General features: G+C 44.5%; 1 protein-coding gene across 6 annotated transcripts in view; it reads left to right on the forward strand.

The window, feature by feature from the left end:
* Positions 1-10629: 10629 nt before the first annotated feature.
* Positions 10630-17183, forward strand: part of auh (AU RNA binding protein/enoyl-CoA hydratase) — a 307577-nt gene continuing 301023 nt past the window's right edge. For 3 of the 6 annotated variants that reach the window (XM_048527081.2, XM_059644596.1, XM_059644597.1), the window contains exon 1: positions 10631-10921. In XM_048527081.2, the coding sequence (XP_048383038.1) occupies positions 10678-10921 (244 nt within the window). In that variant the 5' untranslated portion in view covers positions 10631-10677. Of the gene's footprint in view, positions 10941-17183 lie in introns of all 6 variants that reach the window. The other 3 variants (XM_048527083.2, XM_048527084.2, XM_048527082.2) reach the window with 3 other exon arrangements.

The raw sequence follows: 17183 nt of genomic DNA on the forward strand, positions 1-17183 counted from the left end.
GACGTCTCCCTGATATCTATCTCCTTTCATTTTAAAACTAAGTCCCCTCGTAAAAGCTACCTCCACCCTAGCAAAATGTCCATACTCTATCTATACCTCTGATCATTTTGTACACCTCTATCAAGTCATCTCTCATCCTTCATCATTGTACCTGTCTGTGCGTCTTTCTATTGATTCCCCCACTACAATTGCTCTCCTATTCTCCCCCCTTCCCTTCTTTGCCACAGGGTCAGGCTCAATGCCAGAGACCTGTCTGCTATGGCCTCCCCCGGTAGGTCAAACCCCTGACAGTATCCAAAACGGTATACTTATTGAGGGGAACAGCCACAGGGGATCCCTGCACTGTCTGCCTATTCCGTTTCCCCTTCCTGACAGTCTCCCAGCTACCATTTTCCTGTACTTTGGGTGTGACCACCTCCCTCTAACTCCTGTCTATCACCCCCTCAGCCTCCTGAATGATCCAGAGTTCATCCAGCTCCAGCTCCAATTCCCAAACACTGTTTTTGAGGAGCTGGAGTTGGGTGTACTTCTCACAGGTGAAGTCAGAAGGGACACCAGCAGTGACCCTTACCTCCCACATCCTGCAAAAGGGGCATGCAACTGCCCTAGCTTCCATTCCCTCTACTCTAGATTTCCATAAGAAGAATTAAAAAAAAGCATTATCTAAGAGAAGGTAAGAGGTGAAAGTTTTGAAAAAGACATGAGGGGCAATTTTTTTACACAGAGTATGGTTTGTGAGGAATGAACTGCCAGAGGAAGTGATGATGCAAGTATAGTTACAACATTTAAAAATCATTTGGATAAGTACATGAATATGGAATGTTTGGAGGGGTATAGGCCAAACGCAGGCAGGTGGGACTAGTTTAGTTTGGGAATATGGGCGGCGTGGACTAGGTGGCTTTTTTTCAGCAGAGAGCAGTGGGAGCCGGGCGGAAGTGAGGTCGGAGCAGAGAGGCAGTTGGGAAGGTAAGTGACCATTATTTAAACACTTACCTCGAAGCCCCAGGTCCTACACAGTAGGGCTTCCCTCCCTCCCTCCTCCTCGACCCTAATTAAAAGTCCACAGATTCGCAGCAGGAAGAGCGGGAGCATCGATCAGAGGCCTACAGGTGGGTGAGTCTGCTTTAAAGATTAGCAAATACCTACCTTGACTGGCGGAGGCCTCCATTCCTGTTCCAGCAGCAGAAAGAGTGGGAGCTCTAACCGAGAAGGACTCTCATGTGTTGTTAAGGTAAAGCTTTTCAATTTATATCCTTGTGTATTGTGTAATTGATTAAAAGTTTAATTGCTTAATTGAAAAAGAGTGTAGCAGAGAAGTACTAGAAAGCATTTAATACATAAATTGTAAAAGTTAAGTAAATAAGTAGTAATGGCTGGACAGGTGACGTGCTGGAGCTGTATGATGTGGGAGCTGGCTGATCCCATTGTGAATGGCAGCGACCACATCTGCAGCAAGTCTTGGTTGCTGGAAGAACTCCGGATCAGAGTAAATGATTTAGAATCTGAGCTTCAAACTCTGCGGCACATCTGGGAGGGGGAGAGTTACCTGGACACTTTGTTTCAGGCGGGGTCACACCTGGTAGACTAAATAACTCAAATTCAGAAAGTGTTCAGAGACAAGGTGTGACTGGAAGTGAGCCAGGTAGGGGGATTCAGAGTTCAGGAGTGCAGGAACCTCAGCCCTTGACCTTGACCAACAGGTATGAGATTCTTGCTCCCTGTACGGATGAGGAAAAGGACTGTGGACAGGATGAGCCAGCTGCCCACGGCACCGTGGTCCAGAAGGCCATTCAAGAGGGGGGAGCAAAAAGACAGGTAGTTGTTATCGGGGCTTCTATTATTCGGGGGACAGATAGTATCCTATGCAAGCCAGATCGGGAGTCCCGCATGGTGTGATGCCTGCCTAGTGCCAGGGTGTGGGACATCTCTGACTGGGTTGAAAGGATATTGGAGCGGGAGGGGGAGGATCCAGTTGTTGTGGTCCACGTTGGGACTAACAACATAGGCAAAGCTAGTGTAGAGGACCTGTTCAGGGGGTATGAAGCACTAGGAAAGAAATTGAAGTACAGGTCCTCAAGGGTCATAATCTCTGGATTACTGCCTGAGCCACGTGCTAATTGGCATAGGGAAAAGAAAGTTAGGGAAATAAACACGTGGCTAAGGGATTGGTGTGGGAAAGAGGGTTCCATTTCATGGGGCATTGGCATCAGTTTCGGAACCAGGGGGATCTGTACCGTTGGGACGGTCTCCACCTGAACTGATCTGGAACCAGTGTTCTAGCAAAAAGGATAAATAGGGTGGTCAGTAGGACTTTAAACTTCTGAGACGGGGGGAAGGGAAAGTGAAAGAGACAGGGAATTTGGAGTTACATGGAAAGATAAGCAACAGGATAGCATGTGTACAGGTGGATTTAAGCTTGAGGCAGACTAAGAATACAGCAAAAAGGAAGGAGAGCTTAAGACATCTTGGGATTTCCAACCTCTCTCATAATGATAAGAAAGTTAGCATTAAGGCACTTTATGTGAATGCTCGTAGTATTCGCAACAAAGTAGATGAATTAACAGCACAAATCCTTTTGAATGATTATGATGTGGTAGGCATCACAGAGACATGGTTGCAGAGGGTTCAGGACTGGCATTAAACATCCAAGGATTCACAACATATCGCAAAGACAGGGAGCTGAGCAGAGGGGGTGGGGTTGCTTTGTTAGTTAAGAATGAAATTAAAGCTACGTCACTGAATGACATAGGGTCAGAAGATGTGGAGTCTGTGTGGGTGGAATTGAGGAACCACAAAGGCAAAAAAAAAACTATAACTAACAGTGATCAGGACCAGGGGCGCAAGATGCACCGAGAAATAGATAGGGCATGTCAGAAAGGCAAGATCACGGTGATCATGGGAGACTTCAATATGCAGGTGGATTGGGTGAATAATGTTGCCGGTGGATCCAAAGAAAAGGAATTCATGGAATGTTTGCAGGATGGCTTTTTGGAACAGCTTGTGATGGAGCCCACAAGGGAGCAGGCAATTCTGGACTTAGTGCTATGTAATGAGCCAGAGTTTATAAAAGACCTTAAAGTAAGGGAACACTTAGGAGGCAGCGATCATAATATGGTAGAGTTCAGTTTGCAGTTTGAAAGAGAGAAGGCAAAATTGGATGTAATGGTATTACAGTTAAATAAAGGTAATTACAGGGGCATGAGAGAGGAATTGATGAAAATTGACTGGAAGCAGAGCCTAGTGGGGAAGACAGTAGACCAACAATGGCAGGAGTTGCTGGGTGTAATTGAGGACACAGTACAGAGGTTCATCCCAAAGAAAAGAAAGATTATCCAGGGTGGGATTAGACAGCCATGGCTGACAAAAGAAGTCAGGAAATATATCAAAGAAAAAGAGACAGCCTATAAAGTGGCCAAGAGCACTGTGAAATCAGAAGATTGGGAAGGCTACAAAAACAAATAGAGGATAACAAAGAGAGCAATAAGGAAGGAGAGGATCAAATATGAAGGTAGGCTAGCTAGTAATATTAGAAATGATAGTAAAAGCTTCTTTCAATACATAAGAAACAAACAACAGGCAAATGTAGATATTGGGCCGCTCCAAATTGATGCTGGAAGGCTAGTGATGGGAGATAAGGAAATAGCTGAAGAACATAATAAGTACTTTGCGTCAGTCTTCGCAGTGGAAGACACGAGTAGTATGTCAACAATTAGGGAGAGCCGGGGGCAGAGTTGAGTATGGTAGGCATTACAAAAGAGAAAGTGCTAGAAAAGCTAAAAGGTCTAAAAATTGATAAATCTCCTGGCCCCGATGGGCTACATCCTAGAGTTCTGAGGGAGGTGGCTGAGGAAATAGCGGATGTTTTGGTTGTGATCTTTCAAAAGTCACTGGAGTCAGGGAAAGTCCCAGATGATTGGAAAATTGCTGTTGTAACCCCCTTGTTTAAGAAAGGATCAAGGCAAAAGATGGAAAATTATAGGCCGATTCGCCTAACCTCAGTAGTTGGTAAATTTCTAGAATCCATTGTCAAGGATGAGGTTTCTAAATTCCTGGAAGTGCAGGGTCAGATTAGAACAAGTCAGCATGGATTTAGTAAGGAGGTCGTGCCTGACAAACCTGTTAGAATTCTTTGAAGAGGTAACAAGTATGTTAGACCAGGGAAACCTAGTAGATGTTATCTATCTAGATTTCCAAAAGGCCTTTGATACGGTGCCTCACGGGAGGCTGCTGAGCAAGGTGAGGGCCCATGGTGTTCGAGGTGAGCTACTGGCTTGGATTGAGGATTGGCTGTCTGACAGAAGGCAGAGAGTTGGGATAAAAGGCTCTTTTTCGGAATGGCAACCGGTGACAAGTGATGTCCGGCAGGGTTCAGTGTTGGGGCCACAGCTGTTCACCTTATACATTAATGATCTGGATGAAGGGACTGGGGGCATTCTGGCAAAGTTTGCCGATGATACAAAGATAGGTGGACAGGCGGGTAGTACTGAAGAGGTGGGGAAGCTGCAGAAAGATTTAGATAATTTAGGAGAGTGGTCCAGGAAATGGCTGATGAAATTCAATGTGAGTAAATGTGAGGTTTTGCACTTTGGAAAAAAGAATACAGGCACGGACTATTTTCGAAATGGTGAGAAAATTCGCAAAGCAGAAGTACAAAGGGATCCTGGAGTGTTGGTCCAGGATTCTCTAAAGGTTAACTTGCAGGTAGAGTCCATAATTAAGAAAGCGAATGTAATGTTGTCGTTTATCTCAAGAGGGTTGGAATATAAAAGCAGCAATGAGGCTTTATAAAGCTCTAGTTCGGCCCCATTTAGAATACTGTGTCCAATTTTGGACCCCACACCTCAGGAAGGACATACTAGCCCTGGAACGTGTCCAGCGGAGATTCACACAGATGATCCCTGGAATGGTGGGTTTAACGTATGATGAACGGCTAAGGATCCTGGGATTGTACTCATTAGAGTTTAGAAGGTTGAGGGGAGATCTAATAGAAACTTACAAGATAATGTATGGTTTAGAAGAGGTGGACGCTAGGAAGTTGTTTCTGTTAGGCGGGGAGACTAGGACTCCCACCATGGGCACAGCCTTAAAATTAGAGAGGGTAAATTTAAAACTGAAATGAGACGACATTTCTTCAGCCAGGAAGTGGTGGGCTTGTGGAATTCATTGCCATGGAGTGCAGTGGAGGCCGGGATGTTGGATGCCTTCAAGGCAGAGATCGACAAATTCTTGATCTCAGAAGGAATCAAGGGCTACCGGGAGAGTGCACGAAAGTGGAGTTGAAATACCCATCAGCCATGATTTAAAGGGCGGAGTGGACTTGATGGGCCAAATTGCCTTACTTCCACTCCTATGTCTTATGGTCTTATGGACTGAAGGATGTGTTTCTATGATAATAGGAACTGCAGATGCTGGAGAATCTGAGATAACAAGGTGTAGAGCTGGATGAACACAGCAGGCCAAGCAGCATCAGAGGAGCAGGAAGGCTGATGTTTTGGGTCTAGACCCTTCTTCAGAAATGGGGGAGGGGAAGGGGATTCTGAAATAAATAGGGAGAGAGGCAGAGGCGGATAGAAGATGGATAGAGGAGAAGATAGGTGGAGAGGAGACAGACAGGTCAAAGAGGCGGGGATGGAGCCAGTAAAGGTGAGTGTAGGTGGGGAGTTAGGGAGGACATAGGTCAGTTCAGTGAGGACGGACAGGTCAAGGGGGCGGGATGAGGTTAGTAGGTAGGAGATGGGGGTGGAGCTTGAGGTGGGAGGACGGGATCGGTGAGAGGAAGGGCTGGTTAGGGAGGGGGGGCAAGCTAGGCTGGTTTTGGGATGTGGTAGGGGGAGGGGAGATTTTTAAGCTTGTGAAGTTCACATTGATACCATTGGGCTGCAGGGTTCCGAAGTGGAATATGAGGTGCTGTTCCTGCAACGTTTGGTTGGCATCGTTGTGGCACTGCAGGAGGCCCAGGATAGGCATGTTGTCTGAGGAATGGGAGGTGGACTTGAAATGGTTCATAACTCGGAGGTGCAGTTGTTTAGTGTGAACCGAGTGTAGTTGTTCTGCAAAGCAGTCCCCAAGCTTCCGCTTGGTTTCCCCAATGTAGAGGAGGCCACAACGGGAACAGTGGATACAGTATACCACATAAGCAGATGTGCAGGTGAATATCTGCTTGATGAATGACTCTTGTTTAACTATCTTGCTACATAACTGCTTTGTCTTTCAATGGGAAATTTTTAAAATCTAAGGTTCTTGAGTAGATTTGTCAGGTTGTGGATGCTGTGATTGGTTCGTTCGTTGAGCTGGTTTGTTAGTTCGCAGACATTTCATTACCAGCAGGGTAATGAAACGTCTGCAAACTAATGAGCCAGCTCGGCAAGCGAACCAACCTCAGAGATTTTTAAAATGCGGGTAAGTATATGCACACTTACTACTGTATTACAAAAAATCAAACATGACTGTTGTATCACAAGGATTCCGAAGTGAAATTCCTTTAAACCTGGTCAGCAAAACCTCCTTTCTTCTTTGGATAATCAAATAAATTATTAATGTGGTAATGATAAAAATGTCATGGATGTTGGAGAAAAAGTGGTTAACTCCTTGCTATCAAATATGTTTTGTCTTATTTCCAAACTTAAAACAAAACAATTTTGAAAGCATTTCAAGTAAAACAAAACCTTTAGTTATCATGATAAGAACGTTTGGAGCTGGATGAACACAGCAGGCCAAGCAACATCTCAGGAGCACAAAAGCAGACATTTCGGGCCTAGACCCTTCATCAGAGAGGGGGATGGGGAGAGGGTTCTGGAATAAATAGGGAGAGAAGGGGAGGCGGACCGAAGATGGAGAGAAAAGAAGATAGGTGGAGAGGAGAGTATAGGTGGGGATGTAGGGAGGGGATAGGCCAGTCCAGGGAAGACGGGCAGGTCAAGGAGGTGGGATGAGGTTAGTAGGTAAGAAATGGAGGTGCGGCTTGAGGTGGGAGGAAGGGATGGGTGAGAGGAAGAACAGGTTAGGGAGGCAGAGACAGGTTGGGCTGGTTTTGGGATGCAGTGGGGGGAGGGGAAGAACTGGGCTGGTTTTGGGATCCGGTGGGGGAAGGGGAGATTTTGAAGCTGGTGAAGTCCACATTGATACCATTGGGCTGCAGGGTTCCCAAGCGGCATATGAGTTGCTGTTTCTGCAACCTTCGGGTGGCATCATTGTGCCACTGCAGGAGGCCCATGATGGACATGTCATCTGAAGAATGGGAGGGGGTGTTGAAATGGTTCGCGACTGGGAGGTGCAGTTGTTTATTGCGAACCGAGCGGAGGTGTTCTGCAAAGCCTCCGCTTGGTTTCCCCAATGTAGAGGAAGCCACACCGGGTACAATGGATACGGTATACCACATTGGCAGATGTGCAGGTGAACCTCTGCTTAGTATGGAAAGTGAGCTTGGGGCCTGGGATAGGGGGGAGGGAGGAGGTGTGGGGGCAAGTGTAGCACTTCCTGCGGTTGCAGGGGAAGGTGCTGGGTGTGGTGGGGTTGGAAGGCAGTGTGGCGTGAACAAGGGAGTCACGGAGAGAGTGGTCTCTCAGGAAGGCAGACAAGGGTGGAGGTAGTAAAATGTCTTGGGTGGTGGGGTCATCATCTTTCTATTGTTACTGTTTTAGTATTTTACAATGATAGAACATTTACGTTACTGGATAAATAATCTAGCAGAGTTGGAATTCTCCAGACTCTGTTAAGTTTATTTTTGTGGTCAGGTCTTGCTCACTGTTGTAGTGGGTCTTCAGGTGCAATCTTAGTGCAATTTGGTCAATTAGAATCATCCTCTAGGATTGTCATTCAATTAGGGATGGTAGGCAAGTAAAGAAGCAAGACAATCACTGCTGGTACATGTTTGGTCGTCTTCACTTTTTTTGTTGCAGGTAAGTGTATTTACAATAACTGGAACATGAGGGCTAATTTGAGGAAGGCGAGATTGGCAGGAAGTCTTTAACTTGAGCAGTCTCTGTGGCTTGTGCTTCGCCATCCAATTTCAGCAATATCAGATTGCATGTAAATGTCAAGTCACTGCAATTTCCTGCTGTGCACTTGTGTCCTGTGAGCTGCTGAGTTATGTACACTGCACGGGGTTCTGGTAACCGCTGGAAAAATTGGAAAGACTGAGAATAATCCCCATTAACCGAACTGAATAGAGAGGACTAGGCAGGCGATTTGGTCGTGATGCCAATTTGATCCACAATGACTACATCTGCAGCAAATGGGTGGCACAGTGGCTCAGCGGTTAGCACTGCTGTCTGGGTGGAAATGATCATGGGTTTGCAAGGTGATGTCTAAGGATCTTTGGTGAATTTCTGCAGTGCAGCTTGTAAGTAGTATACACTGCTTCTACTGAGTGTCGGTGGCCGAGGGAGTGGATGCTTGTGGATACGGTGCCAATCAAGTGAACTGCTTTGTCCTGGATGGTGTCAAGTTCCTTGAGTGTTGTTGGAGCTGCACTCATCTAGGAAAGTGGGTAGTATTCTATGTGATGGCTTATGATGGTGGTCTTTGGGAATTTTGGAGGTGAGTTATTCACTGAAGTATTCCTAACCTCTGATCTGCTTTTGTACCCAGTCTGTTTATGTGGTCAGTCCAGTTAAGATTCTTGTCAATGGTAACCATAAGCATGTTGGTAGTGGGAATTCAGTTACGGGAACAGCATTGAAGGTCAAGGAGTAGTAGTTAGATTGTCTCTTATTGGAGATGGTCACTGTCTGGCATTTGTGTGGCATGAATGTTATTTGCTATTTATTAGCCCAATCTTAATATTGTCCAGATATTGTTGCATCTGGACATGGACTGCTTCAGTATCTGTGAAGTTGTGAATGGTGAAGAACATTATGCAATCATTGGCAAACATTCCCACTTCTGACCTTATGATGAAGGGAATGTCACTGATGAGGCAGATGCACATGGTTGGGTCTTGGAAAATCCTGTGAGGAACTCCTGCAGAAATGTCCTGGAGCTAAGATGACACTATTCGACAACACAACCATAATCCTAAATGCCAGATATGACTCCAACCAGTGGGGAGTTTGTCCCTTCATACCCACTGATTTCAGTTTTGCTTGGACTCCTTGATGCCACGCTGGATCGAATGTGGCCTTAATGTCAAGGATTGTCACTCACACCTCCAGTTATGAATTTTTAAAAACTGTATGAAAGGTTACCTTTGTAAAACCAAGACACTGACTTTAAAAATGTCCTTCACAGCAGCTGCTGGAGTAATGAATTCAAACTACTTTGTCTCTTGAGGACATTGCCAGACACGAATGACACCTTGGAATTCAATGGATTTCCACAGGAAAACAATTTTAAAAGGCAATTACCACAGGGGGTAAAAAGCCTTCAGATTTTGGAACAGGATTGGTCTTTTGTTATATGGTCATATCATACAGTAACAATTTTCCTTCCTATTTAACATACAACAAACTGCTATAAGCTGACAGCCATCCCAGGGAGACAAAGCTTCATCATACACTGAGAGAAATGATTGACTGGCACAACGATTGACCTAATGTAAAAAAGGGCCGTGCCATGAGACCTGGAAGAGAAACATAGGTCCTTCTCTTTCACCTGCCTCATTTTATAAGCTTACCCCATGAAAATAACTTCTGCATGATCAACAGTGAAAAACGGAGCTATTTCTGCAATTCCAAATCTTTCAGTCCCACCAATCTGACATCAGGACTATGAAACAATAGGCCTCAATTGAAACAGATTTTAATAAAAACAGGAAGTGCTGGAGAAACCTAGCATGTCTGGCACCATCTGAGGAGACAGAAAAATAGAGTTAATATTTTATGACCAAGTAAATTTCTTTGGAATAGAGGCCGTGTTCTATGCAATTTTCATCTCAACAAAAACCTTAGCGCTATTACTTTATTTTTAATGTGCGAAAATGAGTTAGTAGTTTTCTTTAGTAATCCCCAGGGCAAAAGTGTGAAAAATAAACTTTTGAGTCGTATTGGACACGAAAATTTAACTCTTGTTTCTCTCTTCTCAGATGCTGCCAGATACGCTGAAGTTCTCCCGCACTTTTTGACTGGTACTGATAAGTTAAAGAAGTCGCCAAGATTTACTTTTTAAAAATCGGGAATCAGTCTTTGTTATACATCTTATGATTGTTACTAGTTAATTAATTAAAACATCCGTCATTGTTCTAAATAGGTTTTCTACGCACGACGTACGCAGAAGCGTTTCGAATAAGGAAGTGGTTCATGAGATTTTGTTTTCAGAGATCTTTACAGTCTGAATCACTGCAAGGAACGAGCAGATTTTCTGTCCCAAAACCAGAGATGCCGGTTACATTTAGTACAGTGAATTATGTGAAACAAATATTTCACTAAGCTACAGTTCACAATTAAATAATAAATACATTATATATTGTAAAAATGCATCACTCAAATATGTGACGGCTCACGTTTAATGGAACAATGTAGCAATTACTCATGTGTGCTGTAGCAATCTTGGAAGCCCAACCCAACAGTCATCCGTGTGATGTCTGTGCGTACTAATTTCCTGCACACTGCAATAATCACCCTGTTTTAGCCATTATTCTCTCCGGGCGAGCCAGACGCCGACGATGAAGATTGGGGGTGGGGTGCGTGGTGGCGACGACTGACGATGACGTACCGAGGTCAGAGTTAAAGGCGGGTTACTATGGCGGCGTTGAACTTTTTCGGTCGGTTATTTGTCTCGTGTCAGGGAGTTGGAACTTGGCTCACTCCTCGCTTGGCGATGCATTGCATTGGAGCCGGTGTACGATCTGTCGTAGTTAGTCGACACGCTGTGAAGGCGAGAGTGCCGTCCTCCGGAGCGAAAAGCTTTACTGAGAGTGCCTCGGGGTTGGCGGCTGGGCCCAGGGCAGAGCTGCGGGTGCGTCGCCTGGAGGCGGAGTCGGCAGGTAACCGACACATACATAGGTTGGTCACCTTGGATGGGATGCTAAACTATTACTTTCCAGGAGTGGTTTAGTTTTTGTTTTTGTTTCTTTAACTGAATATAGGGCAAAGTCATCGTAGTGTTACTAATACAAAGGTCAGTTCTCGCATTAGAGGGATGACTGGTGGTGGTTTGACTTGAAGGTCATGATGCCTTAGGCAAGAGGCGAGATCGATGGGCCGGGCCAGCCCAGCCTGTCTCTGCTTCCCTAACCTGTTCTTCTTCTCACCCGTCCCTTCCTCCCACCCCAAGCCGCGCCTCCGTTTCCTACCTACTAACCTCATCCCACCTCCTTGACCTGTCCCCTCCCTACCGCCCCACCTAATACTCTCCTCTCCACCTTATTTTCTTTTCTCTCCATCTTCAGTCCGCCTCCCCCTCTCTCCCTATTTATTCCAGAACCCTCGCCCTCTGATGAAGGGTCTAGGCCCGAAATGTCTGCTTTTGTGCTCCTGAGATGCTGCTTGGCCTGCTGTGTTCATCCAGCTTCACACTTTATTATTTGAGATCAATGGGATGCCTGGTAATCTCAAGTGATGCATGAATTGAACCCATGCTTGTTGGTATCACCAACTGGCTGTCCTGTGAACTGAGCTAATTGATCCCTGTCAGCAAGAGTGATCTTCCTCTCCGTGCATGCTCTCCACCTATGCGATCTTTCTAAGGGAACAAAAATCAAATTTACGTCTGCTAGGGAGGTTTGTTGCTGTTTCAACCTGCAGGTTCCTCCTTTTGATTATCCACAAATCTTCATTGAGCAAGTTCTTCTCTGCCAAATTGACATTTTCTTCCCAAATGCATTTCAATATGATGTTTCGTTGCCTTGGAATGCAATACACAGTCACACGATAAGTGTTTGCTCTTGATGTAAGACATCAGAAAGTGGGCCAGAGAAATAATTATTGAAATGTCTTATAATGTGCAAAATGAAATATGTGACAAATTCTCCAGCTTCTAATCAGCAAGTGTTGAAGTGTCACATTTAGTTCCTTTAGTGGAGAAAATCAGGCAAATAGCAATTCAGGAGGTTTGAAATAAACATTGTTTCTGGAGATGATAAAGCTTCTGGGGATAATTAATGCAAAAAAGAAGTTATTGTTCATATTATGTTATGTGTTAGGTTCGACAAATAGTACATGTTAGCAATACTGTTGTTGGAATTCTGAAAAAGTGTTGGAGAAACTTAGCATGTGGCGGTATCTGTGGAGAGAGAAACAGTTAATGAGCGTTACACTCCTGGAAGATTATTTAAATAGAAAATACTGTCAGATCAATGTGCAACTTTTTTATTTTAGAGTAATTTATTTTTCTGTTGTGACTCCAAACAGTCTCCTGCCATGACCATGGTTGGTCTCAGGAGCCTGGTGTCATACTTATGTCCTATCCGGTAAATTTAGTTTAGCGTGCTCAGTGCATCGATCCTGGGCAAGTTGGCTTGGGAGAGGATACTGCTGTTGGGCTAGCTTTCTTGCCACTGTATTTGGAGGATGTGATGCTGCTGCTTGTGTGCTTTGATATGCCTGCTTTTAGGTAGTTCAAGTCTCTGAAATGTAATGGGGTGCAGTAAATGCTGGAATCAGGTAAAACCATGATGTGAGGCTTGGGTTTGTGGCTGTGGTCCTCAATTACTGTCTTCCTTATTTGCCAAAACACATTAAATTGGAACATTGGAAGCAATGATGAATCTTATTATCTATATCTGCCTTCAACAAAATGAGGTCCGTAAGATACGAAATATGCAGCGCGGTGGCTCAGCGGTTAGTACTGCTGTCTCTCAATGCCAGGGACCTGGGTTCACTTCCAACCTTGGGCGACTGTCTGTGTGGAGTTTGCACATTCTCCCCGTATCTGCTTTGGTTTCCACCAAGGTACTGTGGTTTCGTTGCACAGTCCAAAAATATGTAAGTTGGGTGGATTGGCTAATTTAAATTGCCCATAGTGTCTAGGGATGTGTAGGTTAACTGGAGTAGCCATGGGAAATTAAGGATTACAGGGATAGGTTAGGGCAGTGAGTCTGTTTGTGACTCTTCTGAGAGTTGGTGTGGATGTTTTGGGCTGAATGGTATGTTTCCACTGTAGGGATTCCAGGTTCTGTATTTTTCAGGATCTCACTATTGATTGTAATTGATGGGTGGAGTTGTTGTGCTTTCAGAGCTGGTTGAAAAAAAAATCTGTTTTCTGGGTTTATGCACTGAAGAGCCCATTTGCTCATGTGCGTTGGAGTGGAAATTCACTGTGACCTGGAGCTCAGTTTCTGCTTGGGTACAGAATCACCATATACATCCAAAATCTGAGTTTGGAGTCATTTTGATTTTTGGATTGAAGTAGTAAAATGAACTGCTTCTCATCTATTCCACAGATTATCTCCACATCTGTAGGTAATTTGCAGAAGTTGAGGTGCATTATTGCTTTGAGTAAAATGGAGAAGGGAATTGTTAGAATGTTACAGCCTTGTCTGATTCCAGTGTTCGTTGAGCTCAGGTTTATGATGGCTATATTAGTAAGGGTTGCAGTGTGCATGTTATTCTGTAGAGTAGGTGATAGATAGTGACAGTCTTGAGGTAGCTGATTTTGAGGAGGATACATCATAAGCCTTTGTGATTGATAGAGTAAGTGGATGTTGTGAAGTTATATGTGGCCATATAGAGCGTTGGTGCTGTCCCTTGCACTATTCTTGAATTTTGTGGTACAGTGCAGATTATGTCTGACGTGCCTTTCAGTGAAGAGGATCTGCACCGTGGCTGTGGAAAGAGCTCCTTGGCCACAGCAAGGAAGCGATTGAGGAGAATCCTTGCAATGATATGTGGGCATTTCATTTATGCGCATATGTGGGTTCAATTCCCAGATTGGTTGAGGTTCCTTCTCAACTTCTCCCCTCACCTGGAACATGGTGATCCGCAGGTTAAACCTCCACCAGTCATTTCTCTCTAATGAGAGGGCAGCTCTTTGGTAATGGTGACTTTGCCTTCTACACGTATATATGCATAAATCATTAATGGTGGCAGGGCAGACTGAGAAAACATGAACAAAGCATACTATATTGTAGGCTTCTTTATCAGGGCTTACGATACAAGAGTGAGGAGGTCGTGTTGAACTTGTGAAAAAAACAGTTGTTCAGCCTCACAGAGAATTCTGCCCTATTTTAGGCATCGTGCTTTAGGGTGGGTATGAAGGTTTTGGAGAGAGTGAAGTTTTATCAGAGATTTCTGAGAATGGTTCTTGGGGTGAGGCATTTCAGTTTTGCTGGTAGATTGGAGAAAAGAATTTTGACAGATCAAATTGAAACAGTAAGTGGGCATGAAAAGTTCCCATATATAAAAGGAGCACTGGACACCAGATTTTTAAAAAAGCAAAAGTGAAATAAGGTAAAATGTTTTCATCCAACTAATGGTTAAGGTGACATAATGCACTGCTTGAGAATGTAGTGAAGACCAGGTCAATCAAGACATTCAACAAGTAGCTATGCATGTTTGAAAAGGAACAACATGCAGGGTCATGGGAAGAAGGTGGAAGAATGAATCTAAATGAGACACTCACTTGGAAACATAGGCTGAATGGTCTTCTTCAGTCGTGTGATTGTGATTCTGTAATCTATCCTGTGGCAGATAGCAGAGAAGCCCCTTTTGTAGTTATTACATTTGGATTTTTCTTTCTCCTTGAATATTTATAGCTTGATGACAACAACTCTTAGAAAAGTGCCTGCTGGGGATTTTTTTTGCAGCTCTGTCAGGAATATATCTCCACCATGTTTTGGAATTTTAGTAGGAAATCTAATTTCCCCAGAGGCTGTTTTTTTTTAATCTATCCAGGGGCTTTCTGAACTTTGTTGCAGTCTAGGTAATGCCAAGATCAAGCTGGGTTGAGGTGTAGATTTAAGGGCATTTAAGACAAACTCGAGAGTCTTGTTTGAGCAGTTCTTCAAAATGTTCTTTACAGTGAGCAACAGTTCCCTCCCTGTCCTCTCCATGCTTGATTCTCAATAGTGTGTTTGGGCCATAGATCGTCTTGTCCACCATCAAGAAAATGTACATGTTAGAGAATCAGAAATCTATAGCACAGAAGGTAGTCCTTTAGCCCACCAAGCTGTGCCAGTTAAAAACAAACAACTGACTATTCTAATCCCATTTTCCAGCACTTGGTTTGTAATCTTGTATGTCTAGGCATTGCATGTGCAAATCTAAATACTACTTAAATGCTCTGAGGGTTTTTGCCTCGGGCAGAGAGTTCCAGATTCCTACCGGCCTCTGAGTCACAACAAACTTCTTCACACCCCCTCTTACCCTTCACCCTAAGTCCATGTTCCCAGTTGTTGACCACTCTAATGAGAGGAAAAGTTCCTTTCTGTCTATGCTGCCATAAAAATATACATCTCGAGCTCAGAGAACAAGGGAAAGGCCCTTTGGCCCACTAAGACTGCGCCCGACCCAACACCTTTACAAACCAAAAACCTTTTGCCTTTACATGGTCTGTATCCCTCTTTCCCTGCCTATTCGTGTGTCTGTCGAGATGCCTTTCAATAATGCTATTGTATCTGCTTTTACCACCTCATCTGGTAGCGCATTCCAGACGCTTGCCACACTCTGTATAAAAGAAAAAATGACTTGCGCCTCATATCTCCTTTTAAACTTTCTCTCTTTTTTACCTTAATTCTATGTCTTCCAGTAATCAGCATTTCTACCCTGGGGAAAATGACTCCTACCATCCATGCCTCTCATAATTTTATAAACGTCAATTGGGTTGCCCCTCAGCCTCTGGCCTTAACTGAAAACAAATTCAGTTTGTCCAATCTTTCTGCTTAGCTAACACCATCCAAACCAGGCAACATTCTGGTAAACCTTTTCTGTACCCTCTTCAAAGCCTCCCCATTCTTTTGGTAGTGGCATAACTAGAACTGTAAGCCATATTGCAAATGTTTAAAGTTTGAGAAGATTTGTAGTTCGGTTTGTGGATTAACTTGTAGTCATGCTCGCTGAGCTGGTATGTTTGATTGCAGATGTTTTGTCACCCTGCTAAGTAACATTGTCCATGTGCCTCTGGTGAAGCATTGGCGCTCCATCCTACTTAGTATTTATATGCCTCAGTTTGCTGGGGTGGTTGGTATCACTACAATTGTCATACCAACCACCCCAGCAAACCAAGGCATAGCACCACTGCTTCACCATCCAGCTGTATCCTCTGGCAAATCCCGTCTTTATCTGTGGCTCCCCCAATCTTTGTGTCATCTGCAAACTTACTAATCAGGCTTGTACATTCTCCGTCAAATCAATTTTATATATTCCAAACAGGGGTTTCAGCGCTGATCCCTGCGGAACACTACTGTTCACAGATCTCCATTCAGAAAAGCACCCTTCCACTTCTTGCCATGAGGAACCTTGTCAAAGGCTTTGCTAATGTCCATGTAGAGAACGTCTACCACCCTGGCCACATCAATCACTTCTGTCACTTCCTCAAAAACTGAATCTAGTTTGTGATACCTGACCTTCCCTACACAAATCCATGCCGCTGTTACTAAAAAGACAATTTTCTTTCCAAATGTGAGTAAATCCTGCCCCTAAGAATCTTCTCCGATAATTTTGCTACTGCTCACTAGCCAGTAATTTGCTGAATTATTCTGGCTGTCCTTCTTAAATGAGGAACAAAGTTGGCCATTCTCCAGTCCTCTGACACCTTTCATGTGACTAAAGAGGATTTTACATAAATCCCAACAATTTCCTCACTTGTGATAATGGGAACTGCAGATGCTGGAGAATCCAAGATAACAAAGTGTGGAGCTGGATGAACCCAGCAGGCCAAGCAGCATCTCAGGAGCACAAAAGCTGATGTTTTGGGCCTAGACCCTTCATCAGAGAGGGGGATGGGGAGAAGGAACTGGAATAAATAGGGAGAGAGGGGGAGGCGGACTGAAGATGGAGAGAAAAGAAGATAGGTAGAGAGGAGAGTATAGGTAGGGAGGGGATAGGTCAGTCCAGGGAAGACGGACAGGTCAAGGAGGCAGGATGAGGTGGTAGGTAGGAAATGGAGGTGTGGCTTGAGGTGAGAGGAAGAACAGGTTAGGAAAGAAGAGACAGGCTGGGCTGGTTTTGTGATGCAGTCGGGGGAGGGGTCGAGCTGGGCTGGTTTTGGGATGCAGTGGGGGGAGGGGTCGAGCTGGGCTGGTTTTGGGATGCAGTGGGGGGAGGGGTCGAGCTGGGCTGGTTTTGGGATGCCGTGGGGGGAGGACCACA

This window comes from Stegostoma tigrinum, chromosome 3 (genome assembly GCF_030684315.1).
Source record: "Stegostoma tigrinum isolate sSteTig4 chromosome 3, sSteTig4.hap1, whole genome shotgun sequence".
In the NCBI taxonomy this organism is placed as follows: domain Eukaryota; kingdom Metazoa; phylum Chordata; class Chondrichthyes; order Orectolobiformes; family Stegostomatidae; genus Stegostoma; species Stegostoma tigrinum.